The sequence below is a fragment of the Delphinapterus leucas genome, chromosome 16 (assembly GCF_059928025.1).
Source record: "Delphinapterus leucas isolate spDelLeu-1000000601 "Yukka" chromosome 16, BTC_Dleu_Yukka2, whole genome shotgun sequence".
NCBI classification, from domain to species: domain Eukaryota; kingdom Metazoa; phylum Chordata; class Mammalia; order Artiodactyla; family Monodontidae; genus Delphinapterus; species Delphinapterus leucas.
Genome location: NC_143144.1, coordinates 82,797,541 through 82,817,203, shown reverse-complemented (window position 1 = coordinate 82,817,203; position 19,663 = coordinate 82,797,541). Strand labels below are relative to the sequence as shown.

General features: G+C 51.3%; 1 protein-coding gene across 4 annotated transcripts in view; it reads right to left on the bottom strand.

Moving 5' to 3' along the window:
* Window positions 1–2,593: 2,593 nt before the first annotated feature.
* Window positions 2,594–19,663, bottom strand: part of PTPRE (protein tyrosine phosphatase receptor type E) — a 97,676-nt gene continuing 80,606 nt past the window's right edge. For 3 of the 4 annotated variants that reach the window (XM_022568456.2, XM_022568459.3, XM_089898359.1), the window contains 9 exons: window positions 16,455–16,590; window positions 16,029–16,178; window positions 15,612–15,705; window positions 14,530–14,606; window positions 13,218–13,352; window positions 10,012–10,137; window positions 8,969–9,135; window positions 7,441–7,576; window positions 2,594–5,591 (listed from right to left, as the gene is read on the bottom strand). In XM_022568456.2, coding sequence (XP_022424164.1) covers window positions 5,517–5,591; window positions 7,441–7,576; window positions 8,969–9,135; window positions 10,012–10,137; window positions 13,218–13,352; window positions 14,530–14,606; window positions 15,612–15,705; window positions 16,029–16,178; window positions 16,455–16,590 — 1,096 coding nt within the window. In that variant the 3' untranslated portion in view covers window positions 2,594–5,516. The remainder of the gene's footprint in view (window positions 5,592–7,440; window positions 7,577–8,968; window positions 9,136–10,011; window positions 10,138–13,217; window positions 13,353–14,529; window positions 14,607–15,611; window positions 15,706–16,028; window positions 16,179–16,454; window positions 16,591–19,663) is intronic. The other variant, XM_089898358.1, reaches the window with a different exon arrangement.

The following is a 19,663-nucleotide window of genomic DNA, read 5'->3' as shown; positions in this document are numbered from 1 at the left end:
GTGGTGGGTCGGTTTGTTCCCAGGAAGAAGTCTGTCAGGGGCAGAGAAAGGCTTTTGGGTGTCCAGGCGTCAAGTTCATTACTACCTGGAGGGGCTGAGGCAGGAAGGAAGGGCCATCCTGAGTCCTAAACACAGTCAAGATGGAGGAATTCAGGCCTCTGCAGATGGGCACGCTGGGTGGAGGTGTCCGGGTTGTCGTGGCAAGTACATTGTAAACGTCAACTCCATAGTCACGTCCAGCTACTGAACTGAAAACGACGTTAAGACACTGTGGCTGGGATCTGCCCATCTGCTGGGCTTTCTAGACGATTCCTCTAGAAGAGCTGGTGGGATCATCTTTCCAGACACAGATGCGATGCTCCAGCCACAGCCCGAGGGACCCTGATTCCGGTGCCGTGCAGACCCCCAGGCCTCGGGCCGTCTCCTGGACATGGCTGCAGTCTCCCCTCTCCTGGTACAGAGCGCCGTGCTGACACATGGATGTCATCAACATTGCTCTTCACAGAGGAACAAAAAGTGCCCAGGACTTGTTCACATGAAGCCCCTCCTGGCGTCTACACGATGATTCCACAGGCATGAATGTTTGGTTTGATGCGTTTATTGGGTGCCGCCATGCAAGGGCCACAGAGGGCCCGGCTGCCAGGCGGAATCACCCACGCACCCAGCAACCCTGTCGACAGGCTGGTAAGTCCCAAAGTTTCCTGGACAAGGGACGTTAGATAGCCATCAAGGACAGTCTTTTATAAAGCATCGAGGGGAAATACTTATAACATGAATAACAAAGGGTTAGTCTCCACGTTTTCCGTCCATCAGAGTAGCTCTATGCCAGGAATGCCAAGCAGCCTTTAGACAGGATGAGGAAGCTGTGTATATGCTGACAGGGCCCGATCCTAAGGCGGGACAAGGGGCAATTTACACAACCGGCCGCAGGTAGTGCATTTTGTCGTTTCTAAGATACAAGGTTTTTACATATTAACCTCTCGAACATCAGGATGCATCTCAAAACTGACGGTGTCTTGCAAGAAATATTTGGCAGTGTGTTTGCTTTCTCAGCAAAACAAAGTGGGTTTGGCAATTCTCTCATCCTGGATTTGATGATATACCGGGAGTTCGGCTCTGTTGTTTTTATAAACAAACAATCTTAAGCAAGAGTCCGTGTGTTTATGTAACTGTACAGGTTTAAATCTGCAGATAGCTGTCTGGAAGGATGTACCCCCAAGTTACCAATGGACTGAGGTGGAGAAGAGGAACCGAGTGAAAGGCCAAGTTCGTGCACACTCTTTGTTTGCTTTGAACTTGTACAACAAACGCATCTCCCTGTGTCACCAGGGTGGCACCGTCCTTTGAGACCAGGGGCTGGCACCGCTGGAGAAAACCTCCAACTTGGGCCGGGGGTAGTGGCGGGGCAAGGCTCCAGGGTCCCGTCCTTCGGCAGGGCGATTCAGGGAGGCCCTCGGGCATCACTGCAGAGTCGAGTCCCCGGGGGTGGGGGTGGGGTCTTTGTGCTGCCCCTCCCGCCCTGTTCCCTCACTCGCGCGTGCTGGGGTCTCCTCCCCATTAGCTACCTGCACCCACGTACTTGATTCAGGGCTTCTTTCGGGGACATCCAACAACAGAAACCTTGGCTGTAGGGGTCAGAACGGGGGCAGGGTGTTGGTCTGCTAAGGCCGTCCTAACAAAGTGCCACAAACCAGGTGGTTCAAACAACCCAATCCTATTGTCTCCAGTCCTGCAGGCACGAAGGCCAAGTCAAGGTTGCTTCCTTCCGAGGCTGTGAAAGAGAAGCCACTCCCTGGTCTCCGGCAGCCTCCGGGCTTCCTAGTTTGCAGAAGCATCACTCCAACGCCTGCCTTCTTTTCACATGTTCTTCTCCCCGTGCATGTGTCTCTGGGTCCAAGTTCCCTCTTCTCATAAAGGCGCCCTCACACTGGAGTAGAATGGACCCACCCTAACGGCCCACCCGACTCCTAAGCCCTCATCCTAATTAATCACATCTGTAACAAATATAACAAGGCTTATAAAATGTATTAAATAAATACAACCAAGAATAAAAAGCAGATGTCTAGATTTCCACATTAGGCCCAGAATACCTAAAAGAGGAAGCTGGCGTGTGAGCTGGGGGAGGGCGGGGAAGCTGAAAAAGAGAGCTGGGGTCACCAGAGACACAAGGTGTGTAAAGGGAGGCCTAACAGGTGTTTAGGTCTTAGGAGGAGAAGCGACATTAGAAGGGCTCTCTGACCCCACCTGGCTGTGGACTTTGAGCATGTGGTCACCTTCCTCGTAGATGCTGGGAAACCACTGCTCAGAGCTCGGAGCCCTGTTTGGACTGGAGGAGGGACGTGAGCACTCTGCAGGGCCGCTTGTGACTAGTGACCCACACACCCTCAGGACTTCTGAAGACCGGCCCACTGGCCATCATGCCCACTCCTGCCCGGGGGGCTGTTTCTCTACCATGTCTGAGCTAAATTTTACAAGTCCTAAAATTGTCTGCGTAAATCAATGCTTCCCTCCTAATGAATGTCTTGTCTAAAAGGATTTAAAGCAGAGGAACGAGATAAGGAGATTTCAGTGAAGAAAGAGACGCAGGCTGGAGTCAAAGTAAAGATTTATCCTCGCATCAGAATGTTTTGGATGTTGCAATTTGCATATACACAGAATTCAGCAGCATTCACTGGCGTCATGATCAGTGCAAGATCAAGTGATAAATGGAATAAAAGAAAAAATGAGAGTTGAAACCGGAATACATACATATCTTATCAAGATTGCACATAAATTAACACAAACACAACAGAAGTATCAGTAATCACACATTTTAAAAAATAACATGGGCGTGACTCCAAATGCTGAAACAGAGGTGTCAGGCTTGTTTTAAAAAGTTTTAAAAAACACATAAAAATACCTTTGAAAACACTGGTATGCATTCTTCATTCGTAGAGCACATGGAGAGAAACAGTAAAGTGAGTCACACAGTGACTGATAAAAGCAAGGAGATCAGAATGGTCGTCTTCTAATCGCTATTTGGCGTTTGAATGTAGCCGCATGCAACGGAGAAAACTGGCAGAGAAAAATGACTTTACCAGCCTGGCGCTGTTTTGTTATGTACAATGGACTTTCTTTCACCGAAGGGGAGGAAGAGTCAAACTATCCCAGCGAGACAGAGAGGACAGGAGTGCCAGAGCGCCCACCAAGGCTGTCTGAACCGGGACCGGGGCCGAGGCTAGGAGGCTGCCGCTACTGGGAGGCAAGAACTGCCCCAAAGGCGGAGGGGGTCCTGCAACCCAGGGACAGTGGCTTCCGCTCTGTTCTCAGAACCAAGAGGGCGGAACCGCAGCAGACAAGGGGGATGCGCCAAGGGGGCAGAAGAACACACAAACGGGGTGCTTCCCCGAGAAGGTCTACCTTAATCTCAAGACAAGAGATGCCAGTAAGACCATTGAAGGGCCTGAAGGATTCTCACTAAAGGCTCCTAAATTTGGACCCCAATCCAGGCGTCTCGACTCTATGACCCCTATATGTCGCCTTCACCACAAACACCGGCTCTGTTTCTAGGCTTTGGTGCTCAGTTTTCTCTCTTCCCCTTTAGTCAAGAAGGGCTTCGGGCTTGGGACTTTAACAATGAAAACAAACAGGGCCACCAGGTGCATCTTGCAAAGCTCCCTCCATTTTCTCTTCGACCCAAATGCATAATCATTGTACCCAGGAGGGTGAGGGACGCATTCAGCTGTGTGTGGAGCTCAGGGCTGCAGGCTGGTGGCCATGGCAGCGTTCACAAAGTTGTGCTTTTGTCCGTCCAGCTGGGCACCTCATCTGACCCTTGGGTGGGGCTCGGAGGAGTGGCAGAAGCTTGATTACCCGTGGGCTTGTTATTAGGACGTAACTTACCCTGGGTTACCTTTGTGCAATCAGTTACCAGTGGAAATATCAAATAAAGGCCTTCACATTCACATCTCTTTTAAAAAGCAAAAAGTGTACCCAAAAATGCACACGTTAAATGTTTTCAGATGTCTTTTTTTTTATATTGTGCTCATCGGCTAGGTACCTAACAGCCACAGACAGATCACTGCCATTAAATCAAACCTTTTTACATTCATCCCTTCTCTTCTTTTTTGCCCCATAAGCCAATCCTGTCTGGCAGTGACATCATTATTATCCAGTGTCAGAGGTCTCACTAGTAACCATTCAAAAATAAATTAGCCTTTAGATTAAGGATTTCTCTTTTTCTTTTATTAAATATCGAGGAGTGGGACTTAAAAAAAAACTGTATAAATCTAGATTTTAAGATTTCTTCTCTAACAAACAGTCTTAGCATTTACAAGAGACTTTTAAATACCAAAATGCTTCTCAGAAAGTTTAAAGCATAATTGCTTGTGGCTGCCCAACTGTTTCTACCAGGCTGGAGCTCCTTGCTTCCATGCGTGTCAGATGCTCTATCTGACCTTTTGGAATGGAAGTGGTTTTTTTGTCATGCCTTGAGGCACAGCTCACGACAAGCAGGGCAGAATGGCGGGGGCCGGGGGGGCGGGGGGGAGTGAGAAGTGCAGTGGGTGTGATTCTCAGACAGACGGACAGCAAGCAGCGCCCAGCGCCGTGGGACTGAAACTCTGATAACTGGTTTTGCCAGACCCAAGGCCCGTGCGAACTGGACCACTGGCCTTTACATCTTTCTCATCTGGCCAAGATGGCACGACACAGCCTTGAATAAATGCATTTTTAAGTATTACTATATAGTCACTGACTACTCCAGTGTGTTTTAGACTTGGACTCAGGTTGTAAAGTCTTCTTTGATCTTTAAAATGTAAAGATAAACCACGTGGGTTGAGACTGAGGACTACAGAATTCCCTATTTACACTGTATCTTCACAAACAGTTTGCTTTCAAAAAACTGCCACTGGGGGGCTTCCCTGGTGGTGCAGTGGTTGAGAGTCCGCCTGCCGATGCAGGGGACACGGGTTCGTGCCTTGGTCCGGGAAGATCCCACATGACGCGGGGCGGCCGGAGCCTGTGCTCCGCGGCGGGAGGGGCCGCGGCAGTGAGAGGCCCGCGTACCGCAAAAAAAAACCCAAAAAAACAAAAAACACCTGCCACTGCTCAGGGCTGTAAAATCAGTGTCAGGAAAATGTATTTTCCACCGATTTCTGAGTCCTCGACTGTTTTCTAAGGAAGTTGTGGTTAGTATCTTGCATAAATAAACACACTTGTCATATTAAGATTTTTAACATTTAGAGGTGCTGACTGTGTGAAATGAAATGATATGAATCTAATGAAAAATTAAAATATTTTTACTGATATTAGCAGAAATATATATTTTATGGAATATTATTTGACCTTAATACATTATTCCAGTTTTTAAAAGGGGTATTTAAGATTTAATAACTTTACAGCAGGTGGCCTTTAAGCATAACAAAATATATACAAAGAAATTAGGAGGATATTAATGTCAACTATGAAATAAATTAACATGATTTTTACAAAATATACTGACCATTAAATTAAAAAATATTTTAAGGCAGGATTTTTCATTTGAAATTAGCATAATCAGAAAATATATCAATAAAATCTTGTACCACTTTGTAGCAGAATTCATACTGTTCCTGAAAAAGAAAAACAAGAACACATTAAAATAATATGAAAAAAAATTTGCCTAATTTAATTAGGAGAAACTTTAAAGAGAAGACATAAAAAAGTCTGACCAGTTATTGAAATACTGTATATCCTACTGCATATCAGCTTCTGTTATACAGTTTAGTTTCTCGGCACATGAACATTTCCAAATAAAGCTGTTTTTCTACATAGAAAATGTCAATGTTCAGTTTCAAGTTTAGCTTAGAGTATTTTGGACAGTCTGAGTGAGAGATCTTTCGTTTTCATATTTAAACTTAAAAACAACCACTTTTGAACTGAAAAAAAATGAGCATACTTAACATCAAACTTCAGAGTGTAATGAAAATAATCTATAGAAGTTAAATAAGACAGAAATATAGATGATTTTTAAGCCTAAATTTACACTATAAAAGGGCATTGCTTTATATCCATTTTACTAGAATTTAAAAGAAAAATGTGTTGCATATGTATAAGGCTGTTAACTTATTGGAACACTTGGACATCATCTGACTCCAGACCTCCCAGTGGCTCTTTGAGGTGGTGAGACTAGAGCCAGATGGTGGGTTAACAGGGGACCAGAAAGCGGGTTGTGTGACACGGCCCATAACGGGCACTCAAAAGAGGAAATAAAAGAGCTGGGGAAAATGGCCGCGGCAGGGCTTTCTTAGTGAGCCTACTGTGTGCCTCGGAAAACCACGCGTGCACAATGGTCAGCAGGCAGGTTCAAGTAACAACAGCTACCCTGAAAGGGTCTGGTTCCTTGCAGACCCTGCTCATTTGCTGGCCCAGTGAACATGAGAGCTTGGGGAAGCAGGGGGACCAAGGGTGGTTCCTCATGCCCCTCCCTCTTCTTTCCCAACACCTTGGGTTCAGCCTCTTCTCTAAATTCCCATTGAACAAAAATCTACAGGCTTTTGGGTTGGAAGAGGCCAAACATAAGCCTGTCTGGCCGTTCTGGAGTCTCAGTCCAGCCATCATGGGAAGGAGCTGGGCTTTCCAGGGGAAGAAAAGATGAGGCAGAAAACTGCTGTCCTGAGGTTGCAGGAAAGTTGTCAGGGGAGCCAAGAATGGACGGTAGGGATCCTCCCTTCCAGCTACCAAGATTCCCACCCGATCACCCAGCCCCCGGACGGGAAAGGAAAGGAAAGTGCCTGAGTCGGGATCCAGTTAGCACAGAGAATGAGTGGGCCGGGCCGGGAGGGCAAGTGCTAAAATAAGGAGCCTTGGGGAAAACGACAGGTTATATAACAGCCTTTAAAACTGTCCTTGCTGTTGCAGAACAATCACCAAATTTGGTGAAGAGGCATCTCTTCTGAACACCAGAAAGTGTGTGTTTTCACCACGAAATGAAAGAGAATGTGAGAAGGAACTGTGCATTGCATGGACTCCTTAAGAAGCCCCCTCGGCAGTGTCTGGAGGCTGAGTGAGATCCAGCCAAGGAAAAGAGTCCACACGAACAGTGGAAGATAGATTACAAGAATCAGGACTGTAAACGTCAGTGCTATTTTTGAACTTGGTACATATTTAAATGCACATTGGAATCTGGAGGAACAGTTCACTCTGACGTAACGGTTGCTATCATCCTTGCCTCCGTCCAAGGGTCTTATCATCTGAAGTCACGGGTGTGCCCCTCCTCACGTGTCCTGCCCGGGGGACAGACCCCAGCCAGACGCAAGGGAAGAAGGGGGTCTGTAGAGCTTTACTGTGAGCTGACTGGAACCTTTAGCTCTTTTTCTTGGAAACTTTACCTCCTTCCCCGTGGACTTGAACTCCTTCAATGAAGCATACATCAAATTCAACATGAGACCATTCTCGATCCCTCTGGAAACGGTTTCTTACCAGGGTTTGCACCATATGTGGCCTCTGAAGTCGTAAGCTCTTCACAGCTTGGAATACGTCTAAAAGTCCCTCAGCTTTGACCCGTTCCAGAATGTTGCTGAGTGCTATGAAAGTCCCTGTGCGCCCAGCTCCAGCACTGCGGAGAAAACGTGCTGGATGAGATACTCAAACTCACCCACGGGCATGAGAATCCCACAGCCTCCGCCAAGCCCTACACGTCAGTACTGGAATGACCGGAGCTTGGATTTTTAATGATTATTTATAGGTAGCTTAGCTTTGGACTACGAGTCAGCAAACATAAAATTCCTAAAACACTTGCCTAATTACAACATGAGTTAAATCAGGACCGGTTACAAGTTTTTAAGCTGGTGGAACCATTTCCCTTCTTCCTTGTGTAGACCAGACCTAATGGAGGCGGGCTTGGCTGGCCTCTTCCAGGGAGCCCTCTGGGGATGCACGGCTGCCCTCTGGGCCCTGGAATCCCACCTGTGGGCTGACTCTACGGCTGCTCTCCCTGCGTCTGCCTTCCCACAGGTGGGATGACCTTGTGGGTCTCCTTCACCTTTGCATCCCTGGTGTCCGACACGTGTCAAGCTCAGTCTGGGTTTGCAGAGGTGGAACAAAAAGAAACTCAAAACGACATCTACAAAGGCACCAGGGACTGGAAACCGAGGCGTGTGCTCTCCCTGCTGGCCAGGCCGGAAGTGCGCCAGGCGGGTCCCAGACAAGGAAAGAGGCCCAAACCCTCCACGCTGGGTGTTATTAGCTACAAGGCGAAATGGGTCGGTGCCAATGGCAGTCGCAAAAAAATGGGAGCCGCACGTGTAGACAAAGGAACAAAAGTGCAGCTTTGGAGGCAAATCAGCACCCCCAAGATTAAACTCCCCAAATGCGAGGAAGAGCTTTGCAAGGGTGGTCAAGGTCCCTGCCAGCAGTGGGGCCTGGCCCAGCAAAAAGGTGAGCTGGCAGGTGTCTAGGTTCAGCCGGATTCACCCTCTACCCTCGTAATGCTGTCTTTCAAAGTCTTTGCTGGGGGCACCCAGCTGTGTCCAGGGGTCCCCCCAGTGTGTCCCTCTGCCCTTGGGCCTAACTCGGGAGCCGGGCTGAGAGGGAGGGCGTGGAGCGGTGGGCCCTCCGTTATGGACCCCGGCCTGGACATCCATAAGAAGCTCAGGAAGAGCTTCCTGCTGTGCTGGGTGGGCGCACCAGCCAGAGTCAGACGGCCTTTCAAAACGAAGACGACTCAAGTTCAGGGTTTGTCGGAGTGGTGCTTGGCAATTTTTTCTTTTTTTTGACAACTTAAAAAGCACAAAGAAGTGTGTGTTTGAGGCATTTCCTGACTCCTTCTGCCCAAACGCTTCTGTGTGTTATGGTAAGATGACACCTATGCATTTGCGTTATGTGACGTGCGTAAGGGAAGGGCAAGGATACCGTCCAGGTAAATGATGCTGCTGGGAGCAGTGAACTGGGCGTGGGGTCTGTGTCCGCCCCACCAGCAGGGCTGCCCGGGCCCCCAGGGGCCGCTCACCTGCAGTGCACGGTGATGGGGTGATCGCCCGTCTGCTGCTGCTGCTTCTGCACGGCCGCAATGAGGTCGATCATGCCTTTGCCCTCGGCGGGGATCCCGATCTCCGGCCAGCCGTGGAAGTGGAACTGTCGCACGACCCGGGTCTGCTCCTCCTGGCGGGCCAGGGGCTGCGGGGCGGGAAGGGCGCCTCAGTGCTGCCCCACCGCAGGCTCCCCTGCCCTCCCGGGGACTCGGGCCACGGTGTCTGGCGGCCAGCAGAGTTCCCATGTGGCTGGCCTCCCAGTCAGGGTGTTTGTAGGCCGTGGCCACCCTAAAGCAGAAGGCCAGCAGTGCCTCCTTCTGGGTGGGGATAGGACACTCAGAGGATGCGCCCCCGAGTCCCCAGGGCCCACCAGACCCCTCTACGGGATCCTTGGCAGTTTTGCTTGAGCTAACAGGAATCATCCCTTTTTTTAAGAGGCCAGGACCCTACACGTCCCTTCAAGGCTGGAGATGAGGAGTTTCTGAGTCAAGCGGCCCTGGGTCGTTCTGCGACCCGCGTGGAGGAGAACAAGTCTTTGGGCAAAGCTGGGTTTCACTGTTCTGACCGCCTTGAGCTCAGAATCAAATCCCATAGGTGGGTCATCTTACCCACAGTTGACACACAGCGTCCCCATTCTTGCCAGGGAGCAGTGCCCAAGACCCAGTGGGGAGGGGGGATGGCAGAGAGCCCCAGAGAGGTCTCTGTGGATTCATCCACTCATTCTTCCTGCTCTCGGCCACGGTCTTTGCTCCTGGGGAGCGGGTGGCGGTGGGACGCCTCTCGGAATTGGCCACTTTGCCCCACCATCCCCGTGCTCCAGCAAGGAGGCAGGGGACCACGAGGTCAAATCTTATGGGAGATCAGCCACTTGATAACACAGCTTCGTACTGTCCTCACTGGCCATCGATACTAATCTAACTTGGGGCTCCGGAAAAGCCTGAAGGAGCGGGACACTCTGGCACAATGACAAGCAGACCCCGAGTGATGTCCACAAGAGATTAAAGGGCTTGGGCAACAATACCTGATTGAAAGTGACCAGGAAGTCTCGTATACTGATGGCTTCAGAAAGGGTATCGCTCTTTATTTCGATCGTTATTTCTCCATGAGTCACTGAGCCCTCTGTTGGCCAATACTGGCAGCATTTATCCTTGGGGGATAACATAAAAAGAATTTGCTGCTAGCAGTTTTGACGATCTGGTGCAGAATTGCTCTCAAAGCATTTAACGTATTTCGTCTGACCAAGAAAATAACATATGAACACGAATATGAATGCTACCAGTGCCTGTTGACCGAGGGAACAGAGCAGAGTCCAGAAACAGACATGCGTGTATTTGCAACTTTGATACAGAACAGAAGTGACATGACACAGAGGAGAGACTAGTCAGTAAATGGAGCTGGGAAATCAGTTCTCCATATGGGAAAAGGGAACTGGATCCCTGACTCACACCCTACCTGGGCTGATATGAATGCCCCAGCCCCTCCTGGAGTTGGGCAGCGTAGAACTTGCCCTACCATATATGGTAGCCTTGAACCTTAATAAAAACAAACCAAGACAGGGTCAGACTTAACGTCAAAAACAAGACTGTGAAAGCCTTAGAAGAAGAAAATACCTTTTCATTTTGGGGTACAGATTTAACAAACAAGAGCCCCAAAGAGCAAACCAACCACGATACAGCAGATTGCAACATCAGATTATAATAAAATTAACTCTGCATCATCCAAAAATATCAAGAGAATGAAAAGACAGACCATCAACTGGGATGAAATATTTGCAATACGTAAAACCAACAAGGGATCAGTACCAAGAATACGTAAAGAAATCCTATAAATCAATAAGAAAAGGGCAAACAACCCACTAAAAAAATGAGTGAAAGGCATGAACAGGCACTTTGCACAAGACGAAACATGTCCTCTATACATATGCATAGCGATTCCTGATCTCACAGGGATCAGAGAGGTGCAAATCAAGGACACAAAGAGATGATGTTTATACCTATTTAATTAACAAAAATGAGGACATCAGACAACCCTAGGGATGTCGATGAATGATATTCACCCACTGACCACTTTGGAAACCACAACCACTTTGGAAAGCCATTAGGAAATGTCTCGCAAATTCAAACTTTCACACACGCTCTCCAATGCAGCATTTTGTCTCTTTGGAACCTACTATTCCTTGTGCATCATGAGACACGTACAAGAAAGTACCCGCAGCACTGTTTGTAAAACAACAGAATGGAATCAACCCAAATGCCCATGACAGGAGAAGGGGCAAAGTCAATGGATGCAGGATGTACAGTTTGTGTTGTGGAGTATAAGGAAATAATGATGAATGAGCCATAGTTATAGGCAGCAACATAGGAGAATATCAAATGCGTAATTTTGAGTGGAAAAACCAACTCAACTTTTTTTTTTTTTTTTTTGCGGTCCGCAGGCCTCTCACTGTTGTGGCCTCTCCCATTGCGGAGCACAGGCTCCGGACGCGCAGGCTCAGCGGCCATGGGTCACGGGCCCAGCCGCTCCGTGGCATGTGGGATCCTCCCGGACCGGGGCACGAACCCGCGTCCCCTGCATCGACAGGCAGACTCTCAACCACTGCGCCACCAGGGAAGCCCCCAACTCAACTTTTGAATAAAGTTCAAAAGCAGACAAAACTAAACAGTTGTTTCTTTAGGAATACACACACGTGATATAAAAAGATTTTTTAAAAAGCTAAGAACACATCTCCGAGGGTGGCTTTAATTGAAAAGATAATGATAAGTGTTGATGAGGATGGCGAGAAAATGGAACCCTTGTGCACTGTTGGTGGGAATGCAAAACGGGGCAGCTGCTCGGAAAGCAGTCTGGCAGTTCCTCCAAATGTTAAGTGATATGAGTTTGCAATACAGTCATGATATGGTCCAGCAATTCCACCCCTAGGTATCTACCTAAGAGAAATTAAAAGTTAACATTCATGTAAAAACCTGCCCATGAGTGTTCAAAACATTATTCATAATAGCCCGAGTGAAAACACCGCAAATATCCATCAACTAATGAATGAATAAACGAAGTGTGGTCTATTTATACAATAAAAAGTAAAAGAGAGCGAGGAACTGATTCACGGATGAACCCTGACGACATTTACGCTAAGTGAAAGAGCTCAACCACAAAAGACATGTATGATTCCACGTATATGAAATGTCCAGAAGAGGCAAATCCATGGAGTCAGAAAGTAGATTTGTCGTTGCAGGGACTGCGGGGGGGAAGTGGGTAAGTGATTTTTTTGTGGGTATGGGGTCTCTTTTTGGGGTGATGAAAATGATCTGGAATTAGTGATGCTGCGCAACTCTGAATGCACTAGAAACCACGGAACTGTACCCTTTAGAAAGATGGACTGTATGGCATGTGAATTATACCCCAACAAAACTGGTTTTAAAAAGCAAAGAAATCAAAACACACAAATTCAGGACAGTGGTTACCTCTCGGGAGAATCTGGATAAATGTACATTATTGGCAAAAGTTTGGTTTTTCAGCTGGATGGTGGGTTTGTGACTGTTTATTAAGTTATTAAATAAAAACAAGAAGGCTGGGGCTACCCTGGTGGCGCAGTGGTTGGGAGTCCGCCCGCCGATGCGGGGGACGCGGGTTCGTGCCCCGGTCGGGGAAGATCCCACATGCCGCGGAGCGGCTGGGCCCGTGAGCCATGGCCGCTGAGCCTGCGCGTCCGGAGCCTGTGCTCCGCAACGGGAGAGGCCGCAACAGTGAGAGGCCCGCATACCGAAAAAAAAAAAAAAAAACACACACACAAAACAAGAAGGCCATGCATGGATCTTTGGGAAAAAAGAAATGTTTAACTCATTCAGTTTTACCAGAACTATATTAATTAGGTACATATATCAATACCTATGTCTTTCTGTTCCAAAAAAAAAGTGAATAAATGTCTTTTTCTTCAACAGGTTGTGACCAAATTTGTATTTGTGGCAAACGCAAGATGGCAGAATTTCAAGGCAGGTTAAATAAAATGCAGGCTAAGAATAAAGCCAGTGGGTAGTTACGATTAACTCATGGTGGGCGTGGTGATGAAATAAAACCTTTTTCATTTCCAGCCTCTCCCCCTCCTCAGTAGTTGTGGCCTGGCCTCACAGATGACAGCGGGTGAGACATTCACAAGGGACAGGTAGTCACATCAGGTGGGCTGCACCTGGTATGTGCTAACGGCCCCAGAGGTGGGCTGGGCGGCGCCCTGACCTGCTCTCTCTCCTGGACCTCGGTCAGCATCACGATCGTATGGCACTTCCACTCCCAGACCATCCTCCAGAAGTCCTCCACTGTGTGCGCCAGGGGCCCCTGGGTGGCGATGAAGTAGTCCTTCTGCCGGTAGCCCTTCAAATGGGAGAGAGGTTAAAGTCCGACTTCCTTCCAACCCATTTCCACCGTGGGACATGTGAGTGTAGGACAGCCCAGGGCCGGATGAGGGACAGTATTCTCCAGGCTTCCAGGGCCTGAGCCAAGCTGCAGCTGGCACACGCTCAGAAAACAGGTCAAGATGCCCAAGCTAGACAGCGCCCCCTTCCGCCCCAGGTCACCTCTGAATGGGTATAATGAAGCCCTTGCTTGGGCTGGCTTTGATTCTAACATGTCTGCATGTGTCACAGCTAAGTTAGCATCGCAGTGGGGCAGCGAGCCTGGGCCTGGAGTTAGAGGGAGTGGGTTCAAGTCCCAGGTCCTCCCCTCGGGGGCACAGCGTTCTCACCTGCAAACAAAAATCCTTTTGCACAGACTTGGCTGCTACGCCCTCTCCTGCCCGTTCACCAGCCAACTCTGCTGTGCCCTAAGCAGCCTAAGACTGGGCCTGAACACAATCGCGCCGTCCACGCACAGCACGTGCGAGAGAAAGCGTGTGCAAGCACTGATAGAGGGTGGTGTGCAACAGAGAGGGAAAAGGGAAGTCACTATGTATTAAAAGCAGAATGGAGGGCTTCCCTGGTGGCGCAGTGGTTGAGAGTCCGCCTGCCGATGCAGGGGACACGGGTTCGAGCCCTGGGCCGGGAAGATCCCACATGCCGCGGAGCAACTAAGCCCGTGCGCCACAACCACTGAGCCTGCGCTCTAGAGCCCGCGAGCCACAAATACCAAGGCCGCGAGCCACAACTACTGAAGCCCACGCACCTAGAGCCCGTGCTCCGCAACAAGGGAAGCCACCGCAATGAGAAGCCCGCGCACCGCAATGAAGAGTAGCCCCCGCTCACCGCAACTAGAGAAAGCCCGCGTGCAGCAATGAAGACCCAACACAGCCAAAACGAAATAAATTAATTAAAAAAAAAAAAGCAGAATGGAAAAATAGCAAATTATTTAGCAGCGCACCTACATCCTCTATTTCCAAAGTTCCTTATTCATTTTCTTTAAGCAAGTGTCTGCTAATGAAATGGTTTGGATTTCTGTGGGCGTGTCCATCCTTTCTGATTGTGAAAGCAAGTTGATCAAGAGTCTCTGTGATTACAGATGAAGAGAGCATGCGTCCTCTCCAGGCACGCAAGCAGGGCCGGGCCGCTGCACTTACGTCTATAAAGGACGCGTTGATGTAATCCGTGTACTCCTGGCCCCTTTTCATGGAAAGGATGACGCGGTTGAAGTCATCTGCAAAGCAGTGTGTCCCCTGGGTCAGAACCAACCCCATCCTGCCTTGCAAACTTGAACATGCTGCTAGGAGCTTCCGAGACATAAAACTTATGGATAAAATCACTAAAAAAAAGTCAACTCAAAGGAAGGTTTACTTTCTAAAATAGGTTAATTCAAGTGGCCCAGGAAGTTGTGTTTTACCAGGGAAGTTCTAAAGTAATCCACTTATCGTTCTCATTTGTCATAATTGAGGTAATTCCTACCAAAACGTAAGCATTAAAGTAAATTTAAAGAGTAAAAGGAGTGTGGCCAGGCAGGCAACCCGGGGTAGCCGGCCCGGGACATCACAGCCGCAAAGACCCTATAGGGTCTGAGGCTGAAGAGGACTTTCTCAGCCCACACACTGCCTGCCTGGGCAGGTCCACGTGAGACCCGCTCCTGCCCGAGCTTGAGCCCCGGCGGGGAGGTGGAGGGGACGTCTGGATGAGGCGTCCTCTTCCCCTCAAGGCGGGTGCCCTCCCCTTCCCCCCAGGGTTCCTCTGATGCTCCTGCAGGCCCCCAGACCCCAGGCAGCCCAGTGCCCGATGCCACCCTGCCCATGGTTCGCCCGTCCCCAGGCCCCTTCCTGGAAGGTCTCAGCTGAGTTTGGTCCTGCTACACATCCTGGGCCAGGACCCCTGCTCTGTGTACGGGGGCCTCCATGCCTCTGCCCAGGCTTGGGGTAGAACTGGATGACATGCAGAAGCAGGAGGCAGAGTCAGGCCAGAATCTCACCGCTTCCAGGAAGTCCTCCCTCTCCTGCCTCCAAGTCCAAGTCACAAGCTGCCCGCCTGACACCCACAGGACTGTCTGGGTCACTCGTGCCTTCCCCACACTTGACAGAGCTCCCAGAGGGCGTCCTGCCCTTGACCCCTGGTTTACAGGGGTGGGTGGGCAATGACTTCTTAGCAACTGAAGCCAGAGGGTACCAGCCCGATCACGCCTGCCTCAAGGGTTTCCCCTCCGCGGCCCGGGCTGCCTTACACGGGATGATCTGGATGACCCTGGCCTTCTTCATGTTGGCCGGTAGGTTGCCTGTCCTCATGTTCTCCTTCATGATCCGGACATTTGTCAGCTTCTGCAGCCAAGAGGACACAGCCATGCAGTTAAAACCCGGACATTCCCGAGAGATCCCTCAGCCTTCTAACAGCTCTACCGTCAAGGGCACCTGCTCGATGGAAATACCTGTCTGCTTCTCCAGACGCTTCCTGAGTCTTGGGAAATAAAAGTGTATGCACGACACGCCCCCTGCACAGGTGGTTGCTAAGCTCTGAAAGTCCCCAGTACTCTTCCCTCGGAAGTCACGGGCAGGACGGCTCCCCTGCGTTTTCTGGGGTCAATCGGGGGGGAGGCAACTGAAAGCAGCTTCGTGTAAACGGTGGCCCTTAAGTCGGCACCTACCCGGAACTCCTCCTCCAGCCCGGCCTGGTCGAAGTGGGTGGTGGCGCCGTGCAGCGTCTGAAGGTGCTTCTCTAGGGAGGACACGTCCAGCTCGGTGTCCCCGTAGAGGTAGTACTCCAGTAAGGCTTGGTAGATGAACGTGTACTGCATCTGCGGGGAGACGCAGGTGGGCTCCAAGGGGGCCCTTCTCTTCTCTTTGTGTAAAGGGAAGGGGGTTTGGGGGCAGAGTCAGATTAATGGCCATTTATAACGAGCATCTATGGCCTTGACAGTGTGACAGCGGGCGTCACTGAGGACGTTCTCCCTGCCGGGCACCACTCTGCATGCACCATCTTGGGGAGAGGGCACACATCCTGGGGCGTCTGGGTTTGCTGTGCGAAGCTCACACCAGGACGGGCAGCTGGGCCCGAGGAGGGTATTACTCACGTCCGTCTGAACCATCTGAGGCCGCTGATTGCGGATTCTGGACACGAAATCAAAGACGTCCACCTTCTGCTCGGCGTGTATCATGTCCATCATGGCATCGATCACTATGAAGGTGCCCGTCCGGCCCACGCCCGCGCTTGGGGAGAAAGAAAGACGCCAAGTCGTGAGTCACATTTCCCCAAAATGAATGACGGGGCCTCGGAACACGCCTGCAGCCTGGACCAGAGGACACCCCGCCCTCCACAGAGACATCCACTTCATCCCTGAACGCAAACTTTCCTCGGTTAATAAAGAGCAAATCCACGCGAGGCCACCAGAGGGCACCACAGTCTTAGTGAAAAGACCTCAAATCTCTCCCTCTGCCTGGAAATTGTGTCCTAAGCCTCGGGTGAGTTGTACAGGTAATTTTTCCTCTGTTACCAAATGCCATCTTCTCCTTATCACTTGTGTAACTGGATTTTTTATTGTCATGCTCGATATGGTTTTTCCAGGCTCTTCATAAGAGTGGAGAACCCCAGGCCAGGTCTGCTGGCCCTGGAGCCAAGGTCACGCAAATGGGGGCTCTGTCTGGGATCCTAGCCCTCACCTCCGGGCTGGCTGGGGCCAGCTGGTCCTTAGGGGCTCCACGGAGAGGTCTCCCGCCTCTGGAAGCTGCCCGATTCCATTCCTGGGTTCGGGTTTCCTTCCCTCCCAGCGCTGTCCCCGCAGCAGTCTCTGGACATCTTCCCCTCCGCCACCCCACCTGTCTCATCTAGACGCCCACCAGCCAGTGCAGGCCGTCCATATGTGTCTTCCCAACACCCAGGGCTCAGGGGGCACACAAATGGACTCAGCCAACATCCGCTGGACGAATAAACCCCTAATGGCCCAGACTCATGTGTGTGGCGTCGACCAGAACTGCACGTGGTGGCCCAGGTGTCTGTCGGGTTAGTTGGCTGAACGGGGCTTTCCCCCTCTGGCCCCTGCAGTCAAAGTGATCTTTTAAACGAAAAGGCTCACAACTTAATGAATGAAGTCCCCTACCCTGCTCCTCTTTTTGCGGGGAGGGTGGTACCACTCTTTCCAGACCATTAGTCTCCAGAATGGTGCTAGGACAGACAGTGAAGCCCCTCGCCCTTGGAAGGACTCCCCGCTCATCACACTGAGGGGAGGGGCAGCAGGCGAGACAGGAGAGGCCCCTTCGGGAGCCCTGGTTCTTTACAGACGCAGAGTAAGAGAAAAGCATCAGGTGCAGAGCCAGTTAAAGGCGCCCCAACAGGTCAGTGTAAGGACCAGGAAATGCCCAGGTGCGCGGGCCAGAGCGTAGCGGAGCACCTGGGAGCGGGGAAAGCGACGGTTCCAAGAGCAAAGGCCCCGGCCCGGCGCTCTTTCCCTCCTGGGCCCTGGATGCTGGTGCAGAGCTCACAGCCCTAGCTAGAGACCCTCCCTGCTGTTTGTACAGGGACCGCAGGCAGGCAGTGGGTTCTTTTTAAGGGATTAAGGGGGAGACGTTGAGGGTGAGTGTGGGAGAAAGAAGGAAATCGAGAAACCTCCCACCCCCAGGCGATGCACATTCTGGAGCCCCAGGAGACCCCGTGAGAAGATGAATGTGGAGGAATGAGGAGGTCTGGTCTGCTCCCCCCGAGACCGGAGGCTGCCAGCCCACGGGAGCCTCTTCCCTGTTCCAGGGGGGACTCTGGCTGGCCTGAACTCCTGGTGGGAACTGCTGTCACCACGTGACCCCCTGCAGGCAGCGCCCAGACCACCCAACTGCCTGCAGGGGAACTCAGCTCTGCGGGGAAGCAGACCCCGAGAGAAGGGCTTCCCTTCCACACACACAAAAACGCGGGGGCAGGGCAGAGCACAGAGCAGCAGGGAGGGCCAGGACCTGCACTGGTGGCACGGAAATAAAGCATTACCCCGAGAGACTCCTTCTGTGTTCAATGGCAAAGGCTGAGATTCACAGCCACAGGGGAACCAAGGACGGAAACCAAGATGAAGGGCAAATGCACCTGCCCGGGGCACCTGTGGTGAGGGAGAGGGGAGCACGGCAGGGCCGCATACTGAGTTTTCACACGCACGGTGGATCCAGAGGCACCAGAAGAGAACAGCACTGAACAGCTGCCCGCAGCCGCCCCTGATGCCACACAGAGGCTGCTTCTTCATCCCCTGCCCTCCAGAGCACGGCCGGTGGCCTCCTGCAGCTGACGGGAACTGAGCACATAGCTCCCTGCCAGCCGCTTCTCCCGCAGAGGGCCCTTCAAACTCTCCGCCCGATGACAAGCCGCCGGCGTCGACCCCACTGACTCGGCTATGCGGCCCCGCATCTCTGCGGGGTTTCTCAGAAATCCCCGTGCAGGAACCCAGGCCTGTGGCCCGGCTGTCCAGGCTTGAGGAGGAAGGGGCCTGCTCACTGGGTGTCACGCTGTCTGGACACTGGGTTTCCAGCTGTTAAAGACAGGGTCGTTCTGAGCATCACAGCCCTGCCAGGGGCAAAAGGCACCTGCACCTAGTGACACAGGTGCTCCGAACCTGCCACACGGGTGTTCAGCAGAAATGGCATGCAGACCCTGGCTTCCAGGGCGTCTGAGAACAGGGGCTGCCGCCTCGAGGGGGCCAAGCGGGGCTCGACCATGTCCCACCCCCTCCAGTGCAGCTGCTGGGAGGAGCGTGCAGGGCCAGGTAACGGGACTCTTACAGGTGTCACCTCACCTGATGTGTAGTTGCGCAGATCCAGGGTTCCATCCCCGGCCAGGACGCCAGGCGCTCCCCCCCGCCCCAGCGACCCCCAAACCTCCCAGCCTAGGCAATGAGGGGCACAGCAGAAGCCCCTGGGCAGGGGCAGAGAAAGGATCTGGCCAGCACCTTCGGGTTCTGACCGTGCATCCACCAAAGAGTGAGAAGCATGGCTGGGGAACGTTCTCATCTTTGTGCCTTTGTCTTAAAAAACAACACACGCCCCCCAGGAGTCCAAGGCCTTCTCACGACCGTGATTTTCGTGTTCGAAGCCAAACTGCATTTAGTCATGAGCTACAGAGGGGGTGGATTTGAGCCCTGACGCTATGGCTTGGGGAGCTCAGAGCAAATAAGAGCTCGGCGTGAGAACAACCAGAGGACGTCCCAGTATGCAGAGGCAGAGGGGAACGTGCTCTGGGAGAAGCAATCACTTCATAACCTGCTCTTCCATCACCTTAGCTGCTGCGGCTGTAACCGCAGCCGCAGCAACTTAC